At 40.3% G+C, this 12,624-nt stretch overlaps 1 protein-coding gene across 1 annotated transcript in view; it reads right to left on the reverse strand.

The window, feature by feature from the left end:
- Positions 1 to 4,725: 4,725 nt before the first annotated feature.
- CERKL (ceramide kinase like) overlaps positions 4,726 to 12,624 on the reverse strand; it is a 68,539-nt gene continuing 60,640 nt past the window's right edge. Inside the window, exons 11-13 of the mRNA XM_056861410.1 lie at positions 10,119 to 10,215; positions 6,527 to 6,687; positions 4,726 to 4,860 (exon numbers count right to left, since the gene is read on the reverse strand). Of these exons, the coding sequence (XP_056717388.1) occupies positions 4,791 to 4,860; positions 6,527 to 6,687; positions 10,119 to 10,215 (328 nt within the window). The 3' untranslated portion in view covers positions 4,726 to 4,790. The remainder of the gene's footprint in view (positions 4,861 to 6,526; positions 6,688 to 10,118; positions 10,216 to 12,624) is intronic.

The raw sequence follows: 12,624 nt of genomic DNA on the forward strand, positions 1-12,624 counted from the left end.
ATTTTTCAGACAATGATCACTTTTATCAAATTCAAGTCCTAGGAAAGAAAGAGTACATATTACTCGGCTTCTTAAAATGCATGTCAGAATTTATGAAGAAAAATTCATGAAGAACTGAGAGAACAGCCTCTGGTTTTCAGAGGAACATAAGCGACAACAAAAAATACTGTGGATGAACTACTGCTTGCTAAGAAGCACCATAATATGCAGTGTAGCTTTGTACTCAAAGTGCCAAACCTTGAGAGAGCTATACAATTTCCCCTTTTTCACATTCTGCCTAGCTTTACTGTATCAAGTATCAACTAGTCAAGTTACAAATGTTAAGTAGCAAAATCTTGTGGGCGGACTTGACATCGCTGTGAAGAGTACCTTCAGTGAGTTTTTAGAATTCAGTATAAAACTTTTTCAATGCACTGTGTTCTTATATAAAAGTGATTAATATTCCCGGGTGCATACCTATATGAAATGTACAGCGCTAAATTAGACAGGTAATATGCAGCCTTTCAAACATATCTTTCATACCAAAACACTGCATATTTCAATCCTTATAGGGGAGTGAAATGTCTGTTTTACAATTCTCAGATGGTACCCAACAAGCCATAATTTAGATCTTCCTTTCTGTGGCCTGTAGTCCCTCTTACATAGATACTTCCAAGTTGTCTTTTATGATAATGGAAATCCTATAGACAGTTCCTTTTAAGAATTCTTATTTATTTTCGGCCTTATAAAGAAATGTATCTGTGTGTGTGTGTTAAGTGCCATCAAGTCGCTTCCGACTCATGGCGACCCTATGAATGAAAGTCCTCCAAAATGTCCTATCTTTGACAGCCTTGCTCAGATCTTGCAAATTGAGGGCTGTGGCTTCCTTTATTGAGTCCATCCATCTCTTGTTGGGTCTTCCTCTTTTCCTGCTGCCCTCAACTTTTCCTAGCATGACTGTCTTTTCCAGTGACTCTTGTCGTCTCATGACATGACCAAAATACGACAGCCTCAGTTTAGTCATTTTAGCTTCTAGGGTCAGTTCAGGCTTGATTTGATCTATACCCCACTGATTTGTTTTTTTGGCAGTCCACGGTATCCGTAACACTCTCCTCCAACACCACATTTCAAAGGAATCCATTTTCTTCCTATCAGCTTCCTTCACTGTCCAGCTTTCACACCCATACATAGTAATAGGGAATACGATGGCATGAATTAATCTAGTCTTGGTGGCCAGTGATACATCCTTACACTTCAAAATCTTTTCTAGCTCCTTCATGGCTGCCCTTCCTAGTCTCAATCTCCTTCTGATTTCTTGGCTGCAGTCTCCCTTTTGGTTGATGGTGGAGCCAAGGAATAGAAAGTCTTCAACAATTTCAGTTTCCTAATTGTTAACCTTGAAGTTGTATAATTCTCCTGTAGTCATTACTTTTGTTTTCTTGATGTTCAGCTGTAGTCCTGCTTTGGCACTTTCTCTTTTAACTTTCAGCAGTAGTCGTTTCAAATCTTCACTATTTTCTGCCAATAATGTAGTGTCATCGACATATCTCAAATTATTAATGTTCCTCCCTCCAATTATCACTCCAACTTCATCTAAATCTATGTTCTGCATATACATTGAAGAGATAGGGAGATAAAATACATCCTTGTCTGACTCCTTTGCCAATTGGAAACCATTCCGTTTCTGCATATTCTGTTCTAATTGTAGCCTCTTGTCCAGAGTACAGGTTGCGCATCAAAACGATCAGATGTAGAGGCATACCCATTTCCTTTAAAACCAGCCATAGCTTTTCGTTATCCACAGTCAAAAGCTTTGCTGTAATCTATGAAACACAAGTTGATTATCTTCTGAAATTCTCTTGTATGCTCCAGTAACCAGTGTATATTTGCAATATGATCTCTAGTGCCTCTTCCTTTTCTGAAACCAGCTTGAACATCAGGCATTTCTCGTTCCATATATGGCAACAGCGTTTGCTGTAAGATTTTGAGCATCACTTTACTTGCATGAGAAATTAATGGCATGGTCCAATAGTTGCTGCAATCTTTGACGTCTCCTTTCTTGGGAATTGGAATGTAAATGGATCGTTTCCAGTCTGTGGGCCATTGTTTTGTTTTCCATATCTGTTGGCATATTCTTGTCAAGATTTTGATGGACTCCATTTCTGTGGCTTGGAATAGCTCTATTGATATCCCATCTGCTCCTGGTGATTTGTTTCTCCCGATTGCTCTCAGTGCAGCTTTCACTTCACTTTCTAAAACTGTAGGTTTTCTGCAAAAGGTTCTTCTTGGAAAGAATCTGTCATCCTTTCATCTCTTCTGTATAGTTCTTCAGTGTATTGTTCCCACCTTTTCTTTATTTTGTCCTATTCAGTTAATGTATTTCCATGCTGATCATTCAGCATGCCTAACCGTGCTTTAAATTTCCCTTTGATTTCTTGGATCTCGTGGAACAGATCTCTTGTTCTTCCTTTTTTGTTGTTCTCTTCTATTTCTTTACACTGGTTATTATAATAGGTCTCTTTGTCTCTACATGTGAGTTGCTGGAACGTTGCACTTAGACTTTTGATTCTGTTTCTGTCACCTACTTTTGCTTCTCGTCTATCTTTGGCAATTTTAAGTTTCCTCAGACATCCATTGAGGTTTTTCATTTCTTTTGGCTACAGGAATAGTCTTTGCACATTCTTCCTTGATAATATCTCTAGTTTCCAACCATAGTTCTTCAGGTTTACATTCACTTGAACTCAGTAATGCAAATCTATTCCTTACATGGTCTTTAAACTCTTCAGGAATATTGCTTAGATTGTATTTTGGTGCTATGAATGTTTTGGCATTTTTCTTAAGTTTATCTTGATTTTTGATATTAGCAATTCATGATCTGTACCACAGATCTACAGATACATAATTTTTTTTCCAGAACTGAATGCTTTGTTTCATAGAGCATTCTAGTTTGTAAAACATCTTAATAGTACAGTTCAAGGACAAGGTGAAATATTGCACTTTAAGTCAAACACATTTGAACAGAAGCCGGTTGTATTGTCAAGAGAAAAAAAAGCATTAGAGACTTTGAAGTGTGAAGACTGAAAGAAAGAAACGAGGTAAAAAGTGATCTGGTGCTATTTTTATTAAGTGATTGAAGAGATATACAGCCCAGGGCAAGGACTATTTTCCCTGTCTTGCAGCCACCCCTGTGGGCAGTGACTGGCCACCACTGGAAAATGCCCAGCGTGCTGACACATCTTGGCTCTCGTCCGCTGCACATAGGAAAAGGAAACAGGATGTTAACTGATTCACGGGCAGGCTTGTGTGGGTGGTGATGAGAGGGATGTAAAAGGGAAGGGGGAAACTGCGGCATGAAGTCAATTCAGCTACCATCCCCTGCTGTTTTTTTTTTTGTAGTTGTAGAAATGATGTGGTGTAGTGGTTAAGAGTGGTGGAAACTGGGTTTGATCTCCCACTCCTCCACATGAGCGGCAGGGGCTAATCTGGTGAACTGGATTTGTTTCCCTACTTCTTCACCTGAAGGCAGCTGGGTGACCTTGGGCTAGTCACAGTTCTATTAAAAGCTCTCTCAGCCTCACCTACTTGCCAGGATGTCTGTTGTGGGGAGGGGAAGGGAAGGTGATTGTAAGCCAGTTTGATTCTTCCTTAAGTGGTAGAGCAAGTCAGCATATAAAAATCAATTCTTTTGCCACATGCAGATTTGGCTGGGAAAGTAATATGATTAAGGCAACGGACCTTTACAAAGCAAAGTACTGTTAATGATCCAGCTCGTGCTGGATCATAATCATGTAATTTCCAAAGCAAATTGTCTGTATTCGTATGCCTATCTGAATGATAAACTGTGTGTGCTAAGGTGCTACGAACCCAGTTCCTCTCTGATTCCAGCGCCCAGGCTATGTCCCCAAAGGCAAACAAACAAACAAGCAGTTGCGTATAACAGCTGTGGAGGAAAAGAAGTGAGGTGTTTGTGGGTGATGGTGATAGATTTAGCCCACCCTACTGGGTCCTTCCCATCAGACCAAATAATAGGTTTTTGAAGGCTGTGTTTGACATGAGAACAATTGGATTGGAATCCATTGCAACTTTTAAATTAAGATAGTTGGTTATGGTTGCAGAATGAATAACAATTAAATTTCATACTAAAGGCTTAAAACTTTTTTTGTAAGTAGTTCCTACTACAAGTTTTGACAAACAAGTGAAATAGAAATATTTACAATAATTGGGGATGCCGCTTGTCCCAAGTCTTAAGTCTAGAGAGAAGGCTGGATATAAATATAAACAAACTGAATAATAATAATAAATGAACTGCTGTACCAAAAACGTTGTCTGTTCAAATAAAACTACCATCACACAATCTTATTTGCCACATACATTTACTGGGAATTAAAAGAAGAAGAAATCACATTATAAATAGCCATAACATTTTAATTTGGTACTACAGTTTCACAATTTTCAAATACCCCTAATAGAGAAGGGATATTACATGAGAGGTGAGTTTTGAGCACATATACATGATTTAAAATCAGTTTTCCTTTAATACTTTAACTCTTGATCAAGTTACCAGTGAATACACACTGGATTCCTAAAATCTTGAATATAAACACACAGAAGACTGATAATTATTCATGGAAGACTGTTCAGCAAGTGGTGTGTGCCATAATATAAGAATCAAATACCAATGAAGAATTTATCAGGGATTTCTTATCCAGACTTGGTTTGGAATATACAGTACTTTACCCCATATAAGAAATAAACATGATTCAGCTGAAAAATAAGGAATTGCTTTTCATCATTTTCCTCTAAAAAGAACTTCATGATCCTTTTGGATTATCTACTGTATCAGCATTTCCTCCATACAGACAAATTAATGCAGGATGTACCCTAAAATAATAGAAAAAGGGGAAAATCCATTACACATTTGTCACTTTATTATGCATTTCTCTAAGCACAGAGATCAATTAACAACATTAAAGAAGAAAGAAACCTTTCTTTTCACCTACAGTCAAATAAAAGTTATTGTTTTTACTGCTGAACAATTTAGTATGGGATATTCACGCGACCAGTAAACTGTATTTGTTTACATGTGGAACAATGAACAATTAAACTCAGTCTGACTTCAGTCTGAACTCAGTTTGTATATTGTACAATATTCAAGTGAAATGACAACATCAGTGTTTTGTGTAGTTTAAAAGCAGTAAGCAAATGTGGATCAAATACATCTCAACTGCAATCATGAGGGGGGGGGGGCTGAAGCAAACACACCAGTCCCAGGAAGCCACGCCACTGCATGCGACCCTACCACTGGTGGTGCTACTCTGGCAGCAAAATCCCCGAAACAGGAGCCTGTGCCTGCGTGGGGGAGCATTCCCAGGGCTAGAGCTGCCTTTAGGCAGCTTCCTAACCCCTTTGGACCAAGGAACACTTGGCTTTGGACCAAGAAACACCCACTCGAGCTGCGGCATGGCTATACACCTTTTTTGGTGGCATAGCCCCGTTGATTTCAATGGAGGATTCATCTCTTTTTTATTTTCTAAATGGTTTAATTTCTGTTCAGTGGCCAGGAAGCCTCTATGGAAGTGGCGTGGCTGTGCCGCTCCCGGCCTCTGCCTAACTGCCCCCCCCTTTCAGGAATGGGCTGCCATTCTCTAAGATTAGGTTTACATGCAGAGATAAATGTCTCACTTTAGTTTTGTTACACAGTCACAGTACATACAGATATCCATGAAAGACAGTCTGCCCCAACATTCTGCAAACTTGATTGAAACAGGATGCCCCGTGAATTTAACATCTGACTGTAATTTCAGACGTACTTCCTGGCTTGATAGAATATGCATAGTACTTTGCATTTTATGCAGACAGACCCATATGTAATGTGGGAATACCAGGTAGGAGTGGAAATGATTCCAGTCATCCACTATCCAGTGTATCATCTGCAGAGGACTCGAGATGTAAGAGGAGGCAAGGTCAAACTACCTGGCCCTACCCAACTGGCTCTATCACTCTGGAATCAGATAAAAGAATCTTCTCCAGTGCCCTAGTCTACCTAAGCAGTCCATTATTTAATCTCATCCTTACTCCAAGAACATCAGGGCTCCCCGCCTCCATTTTATGATGCTGAAACACAGTGACTAGCATATGGTCACCCAGTGAGCTTCATTGCAGAGTGGGATTTAAACCCAGATCGTAGACCACTCACTACTCCAGATGGTCCAGTATTGTCAAACTGGCCCCTCAATAGAGAAAGGAAGCAAGAATAATAATTTCCATAATAAAATTGCCCTTGCGGTGAGATTTCTGGCCATTGTGCTTTCTGCTCATATTTGCTGGTCACCATAGCAGTGTCTAAAGGCATACGCAGAAGCCTAATTGGGGAGGCGGGGGTTATTGTGCATAAGCAAAACTAGACTGGTGCAGAAATGCAAGGCTGAAGGAACTTCAACTTGGCTTTAGATAACCTTGCTGATTCTTAGTGCAGAGTGCTGAATGACGACACTCTAAACTTGGCAACCACTAAAACCTATTGTCAATATGCTTTGCTTTGTCCTACCGAACAAGAATTTCTGATGTCCATTCCATTAAATCACCGTCTATATTCCAGGGATAGGTTTCTGCAGTCTCCACATTTTCTTCACTGACACAGTCCTTTTTTGTCCTTGGCTGAACTTTTACTGCCTCAACAGTGTACGTCTCAACAAAGGGAAAGTTGAACTAACATACAAAAGAAATATTTGCACAATATTTAACAGTTTAATGGTTTCATTTGTGATTTTATATAATCAATATTAACATGTGCTTTCATTTTTAGAAAGAAAATATTCCATTAATTATCTTAGACAATCTAAAAGTATACTCTTTCCAAAAGAATAATATATTCTAATAGCAAAGTTGCCAAATCTTTGGATACAGTGACTGGAACTGTAAATGAGCAAAACAGATCTTTCTACAAACCTGAAAAGGGCCCCAGGTTTGCAGAACAATCTGAAATCCCCCCCCCCAAAAAAAACCCCACAAACACACACACATAGGGAAGTTTTTTTTTTAAAAGCCAAAAATGATAAGAGTGCCTGTAGCTTTAAGTAACAGATCCCCTCAATGATTGTTGCTAGGCAACCACAGATTCTAGGCTTGGTTCTGCTAGTGAAAGGCAGGAGGAGGGGGCACAGCACTTTCCAGGCCTATTTTGTCCTTTGAGGGAGGACTCACTGGGGCCTGGCTAGGGTTGCCAACTCTAGGTTGGGAAATTCCTGGGGATTTTGTGGCGAAGTCTGAGGGGAGCAGGGTTTGGGGAGGGAAGAAGCCTCAGCAGGGTGTCAAAGCAGCCATTTTCTCCAGGGAGACAGATCTCTGTAGTCTGGAGTTTGGTTGTAATTCCGGGGGATCTCCAGGTCCCACTTGGAGGTTGGCAGGACTAGGCCTGGCTGTTTGCTACTGTTCTAACAGCAGCCACCCTATGAAAGCCAGTGTGGTACAGCAGTTAGAGCTTCAGAGCAGGATCTGGCATTCCCTGGTTCAAATTGCCCTTTTGCTGTGGAAGCTCACTGGGTGATTAAAGACCAGTCATATGCTTTTAGCCTAACCTAACTTAAAGGGTGGATAAAAAGGAGGTGAGGAGACTAATGTAAGCTGCTTTGGTCCCCAGTGTGGAGAAAGACTGTAGTTTTCCAGGGTAAAGGCTCCAGGAGGGTGGGGGAGGAGATGGAAAACTTAAGTCAGAGGGGCAGATAAATTTAGGTTGGCTATTGGGTGGGAGGGAGATTTCCCAGGTTGGGAAATTCCTGGAGATTTGAGGGGTGGAGCCTGGGGAGGGTGGGGTTTAAGGGAGGGACCTCAGAAGGGTATAAGGCCATAGACTCCACCCTCCAAAGCAGCCATTTCCTCCAGGAGAACTGGCATTGCCAACCTCCAGGTGAGGGCTGGAGATCACCCGGAATCACAACTGATCTCCAGATGACAGAGATCAGTTCCCCTGGAGAAAATGGCTGCTTTGGAGGGTGGGCTCTATGGCATTATACCCTGCTGAGGTTGGTTGCTTCCCTTCCCACACATCAGGTTCCCAAGGCTCCACCCCAAAATTTCCAGGAATTTTCTCAACCTGGAGCTGGCAATCCCTAAGGACAGGGGGAAGTAGGTGGGTGGCTGGGAGGGTGATGGCCAGAAAGAGTGATGGGGGGGGGGCAGAAGACAGAAAGTTACAGGAATGGAGGAGAGAGTAAGAGGTGGCAGAAGGGAGAAAAAGTGAGAGACTGAGAGAAGTCGGGGGAGAGGGGAGGAAGAAAACGTGGGGGAATGGGACAGCTGCCCCCGCAAGTTCCTTGCGGGTCCCCACTTGTTAACTTCTATTCATGAGACAACTGGCATGGTGGAAAGTGCTGTCAAATTGCAGCTGACTTAAGGAGACCCCACAGGGCTTTTAAGGCAAGAGATGAACAGAAGTGGTTTGCCATTGCCTGCCTCTGTGTAGCAACCCTTGACTTCCTTGATAGTCTCTCATCCAGGTAATAACCAGAGCCAACCCTACTTAGCTTCTGAGATCTGGCTAGGCTGGGCCATCCGAGTCAGGGCATGACTAGCATAAGGGATGATTATTTGCTGCCCAACATGATTCTCCTTTTCTGATCTAACTGTTCTTTCCTTGAAAGGAAATCAACGACATAGTTTCCCATTAGAAATATTATTATCTTTTGAACAGAAGGCCTTGGAATCAGTGCAGCGTTTCTTTGGGTGGAAAGATTCTGCCCGCAGAGCACAACTCCCCCAATTTCCCGCACAACTCCCGCACTTTCCCCCAATTGCTGCACTCAAATGCACCCCAGGAGGGCATGCCCATGGGGCATTTGAGACTGAAGCAGAGGGGAGAGGCGAGGAAGTTGCCGTTCACAGGCAGAAATCCTTCCACCCATGGAAATGTTATGCAGCGAGACAGAAGAAACAGTCAGCCTTTCCTTGTTAGCATAAGGACTGCCAGCTAGAGAGATGCACCTGAAAATAATCTGTATTTTTCAGATTCCAATATCAGGAAATGTATAAATACCAGTGTTCTGGGTTATTTGGGTCCCCGATACCTGATATTCCCAAACATTTCTGGGAATATTCAGGATAAGGATACCTGTATTGCTGAGATCCCCAATTATCGATCCAGATTCTGAATATATCTGAAAAATAACGATAAGGAGGGCATGCCCATGGGGCATTTGAGACTGAAGCGGGGGGGGGGGGGGTTAGAGGCAGGAAAGTATCCGTTCACAGGCAGAAATCCTTCCACCCATGGAAATGTTATGCCAGTTCCAATAAGGTATTTTTTCAGGTATATATTCGGACCTGATATATCAGAGCGTACATCCCTACTGGCGGTCTCTGCAAGGCCTCCTGTCCTGCATTCTGTTTTCACAGCAGCACAAAGTTTTGCTCTGGCAAAGTGACTCAGTGGTGTTCCTTCTTTTCACGTAAACTGCGTAGAATCAATGATTATCTGAACAGCATATCAAATTCCTAGGAAAGTTTAGTGCTATAGCATTTGAAATAAGGGCAATCATTTTAACTGTGGTCTATAATATTCAATCAAAAAAGAGACGTCCTTAAAAGAAACAATCAGAAAACACTACTGTAACATCAGAGAGAAAATGTCTGTAGATTCACTCACTGTATGTGTGTGCATCTACGGTATGTTGTCATGTATGCACTGTCCCTACGTGCTCTGCATAAAGGGGAAATTTAAATATCCACAAAAATAAAATGAGTCACCATTTCCCTTAATCCCAATGCAGACTACATTTAAATTTAGTATTTCTGAGTTTTTAAAATCAGTTTAGCAGCTTTATTCTCTTATAACTCCTATCTATAAGATGTCTAAATAAACCACAACAGATGGACGGAAATAGGCTAATCAGTATTAGTCTGACTGGTGATTTTAAAAATCAGATAAAAGTGGGCTAATGTTTTCCGACAAGAACCTGCCTTCTTATGAAGACACGGATATCTCCTGTGGTGCATTTACCTCCACTTAAAACTTTTTCTTTGTGCTTTTATAAGTTTTGTTTTAGATATTTTGTGTTATTGCCTTATGTGTTTTTGCTTTCTGCTGTGATGTTAAGTAACTAGTTAAACAATTCTTGGTAGCAGAACAGAAGGTAAGCCTTTACCTGGTTTTTTACACTGGCGTATCTTTTCAGGTGCTTAACAAATTCTGGACGAGAAGTGTTCCGGACAACAATAAGAGCTATGCTTCCATCATTCAATCTAAACAGAAGAGAGTTCAGTTACAGCAGTAAATTTCACATCTGATTTTGATCTCATTCATAACTCGTCTGCAACCAGCACTATGTTAATACTTTAAAAAGAGTAATACCAATTCAATAATGTTTTAATATATTTGAAATGTTTCATGTATATTATCTTGGTAATCCCTAAAACGCCACAATAGGGAAGATCAGTACTATTATTGTAAATAGGGGCCAAAGTCAGAAAAGGGGACACAATGAATTCCTGGCTGAGACAAGAATTGAACTGGGAATTCTCTGAATCACAGCTCAGTCTCTTAGTCATTATAGTCAAGTTAGAAAGACTGCATTTTAACATTTCCATTTTCCTGAAAGAACCTGTACATATCATCCTAGAGAGGAAAAAAAATTGGTTCTGGAGTTTTCATTGTACCGAATTAAAATACTATTTATAATAGATGTGATGAAGTAACGGCAACAGTCCAATCTCTTCTACTAGAGAGAAATAAGGGCACCACTACTCTGAGATGTTTTTTGTTTTAAATGCCATTGGCTCACAAAGGCAGCACTCAGTTTAAAAGCTGGATTTTGTGGCTCCCTGAATGATGCCTACGACAGAATTGTCCTCTGACAGCTTGGTGTGTAGATCTCTTCTATGTAATCATCAGCTTCTGTGGCTAGCTGCCAGGAAGAGACAGTAGTACACTATCCTTAAACGAAGTCACATCACTCCAACAAGTTCGATGTTATACATTTTGAGATAAAAAAGAAAGTGAAAGGTGAACAATCTACTGGCAAAGCTAGCAGCTTTGACCATTAACAGCTTTTCAGGAAGAAAGAATGAAAATCTAACGTTTTTAGCAAAATGATCAAATGCCTGGGCAATATGCATAACTTTTTCCCCCCACATCACTAAAAGTGCTCCAGGGAGCCTAATAAACAAACACATTTCAGTGTTAATTTGAACCAGATAACTAGCTAAAACAGTTTTATTCCAGGATTCAGTAGGTATGCTGGTGTATACTTTTTCACTGGAATTGGGATGTTATAGTTTGCAGTAGCAGCTGTTAACAAGGAGCCCCTCTGTCCTTCTGTGGGTATCAACTTCTTTAGCCACACACACAAATTAATTAGTTCTTTATGAAATATGGTAGGTGCTCCAAACCACATTAAGTACCTCTAAGGAACTTGGAAAAGGGCCCCAAAGTTAATTTTTGACATCTCTGGTCTAGAATATTTATTTATTTATTTATTTATTTATTTATTATTTCCATTTGTTACCCTGCTCTTCCCGTCCAAAGCCAGGCTCAGAGCGGCTTACAGACTATAAAAGTCATATTAATCAATAAAAGCATTAAAAAAATTAAAATAGCCCTATAAATATATATATAGTTTAGTACAAACTTTTACAGTCACTACAAGTCCTTTTCTGTGCCAGGAGGATTTTTTTTATTGTTGTTATTATTTTATTTTTGATTAATTAAGAGTTTAAACCTATAATATGACCTGTTTTATAAATGTATTAAATGAATTTTTTATAAGAAAAACTATGAATTCCATGGGAAATATATGGAGCAGGCAAAGTTTGGTTTAAGGTTTTCAGTCATAGCTGATGATCTAAATATAGCCTATGCATCCTGAAAAATGCATCCAATGATTTGAACTATTGGCCAGTGAATAATATGCCATTTGGGGACAAGATGGTGAATAATATGCCATTTGGGGGCAGTCTTCAATGAGACACAACTTCAAACTGTCTTTGATAAAGGGAGTTATCTAAAACCATTCCAATACTGATTCAGATCTAGTTTGGAAACTGAACACACTCTGGTTGCCAATTTGCCAGTCAAGTGGCCCCTTTAGATTCTCCTGGACCTCTTGGTGGCTTTCAGCATGCTATCCTGTGCTGTAGACTGACTGACCTGACCTGGGGGCACCATGCCCCAATGTTTCTGCTCCTACCTGGCCGGTCACGTTTGGAAGTTCACCCACCCTTCTCCCACCCACCATTTCATGAGGGTAGGGACCACTTGTGTAAAAGTACATTCACTCTAGATAATCAAACTATGGAAAAACATCCAACTATGGATAATCTTAAAGTGGCTCCTTGGTATCTTAAGTTTAAACAAATTTTATTAGACAATCTTTTGAGCAGGAGTGGAAACAACTGGAACTGCCAGATAAACCTTCATGGAAACGGCTTCCAAGGACTAAGAGGGGAGGCTTATTTTACTTTTTATGTCTATGCATCTAGTTGGCCATTGTGTGAACAGACTGCAGGATTTGATGGGCCTTGGTCTGATCCTGCATGATTTTTCTTATGTTCTATATGTTTAAATATTTATATATGCTTAGTTTTGTAATCTAGCACAACATAAATGAAAAAATAGCAGTCAATAAGCAAAATGGTTTCTTAGAAAATTAACAA

Source organism: Euleptes europaea, chromosome 15 (genome assembly GCF_029931775.1).
Source record: "Euleptes europaea isolate rEulEur1 chromosome 15, rEulEur1.hap1, whole genome shotgun sequence".
Classification (NCBI taxonomy): domain Eukaryota; kingdom Metazoa; phylum Chordata; class Lepidosauria; order Squamata; family Sphaerodactylidae; genus Euleptes; species Euleptes europaea.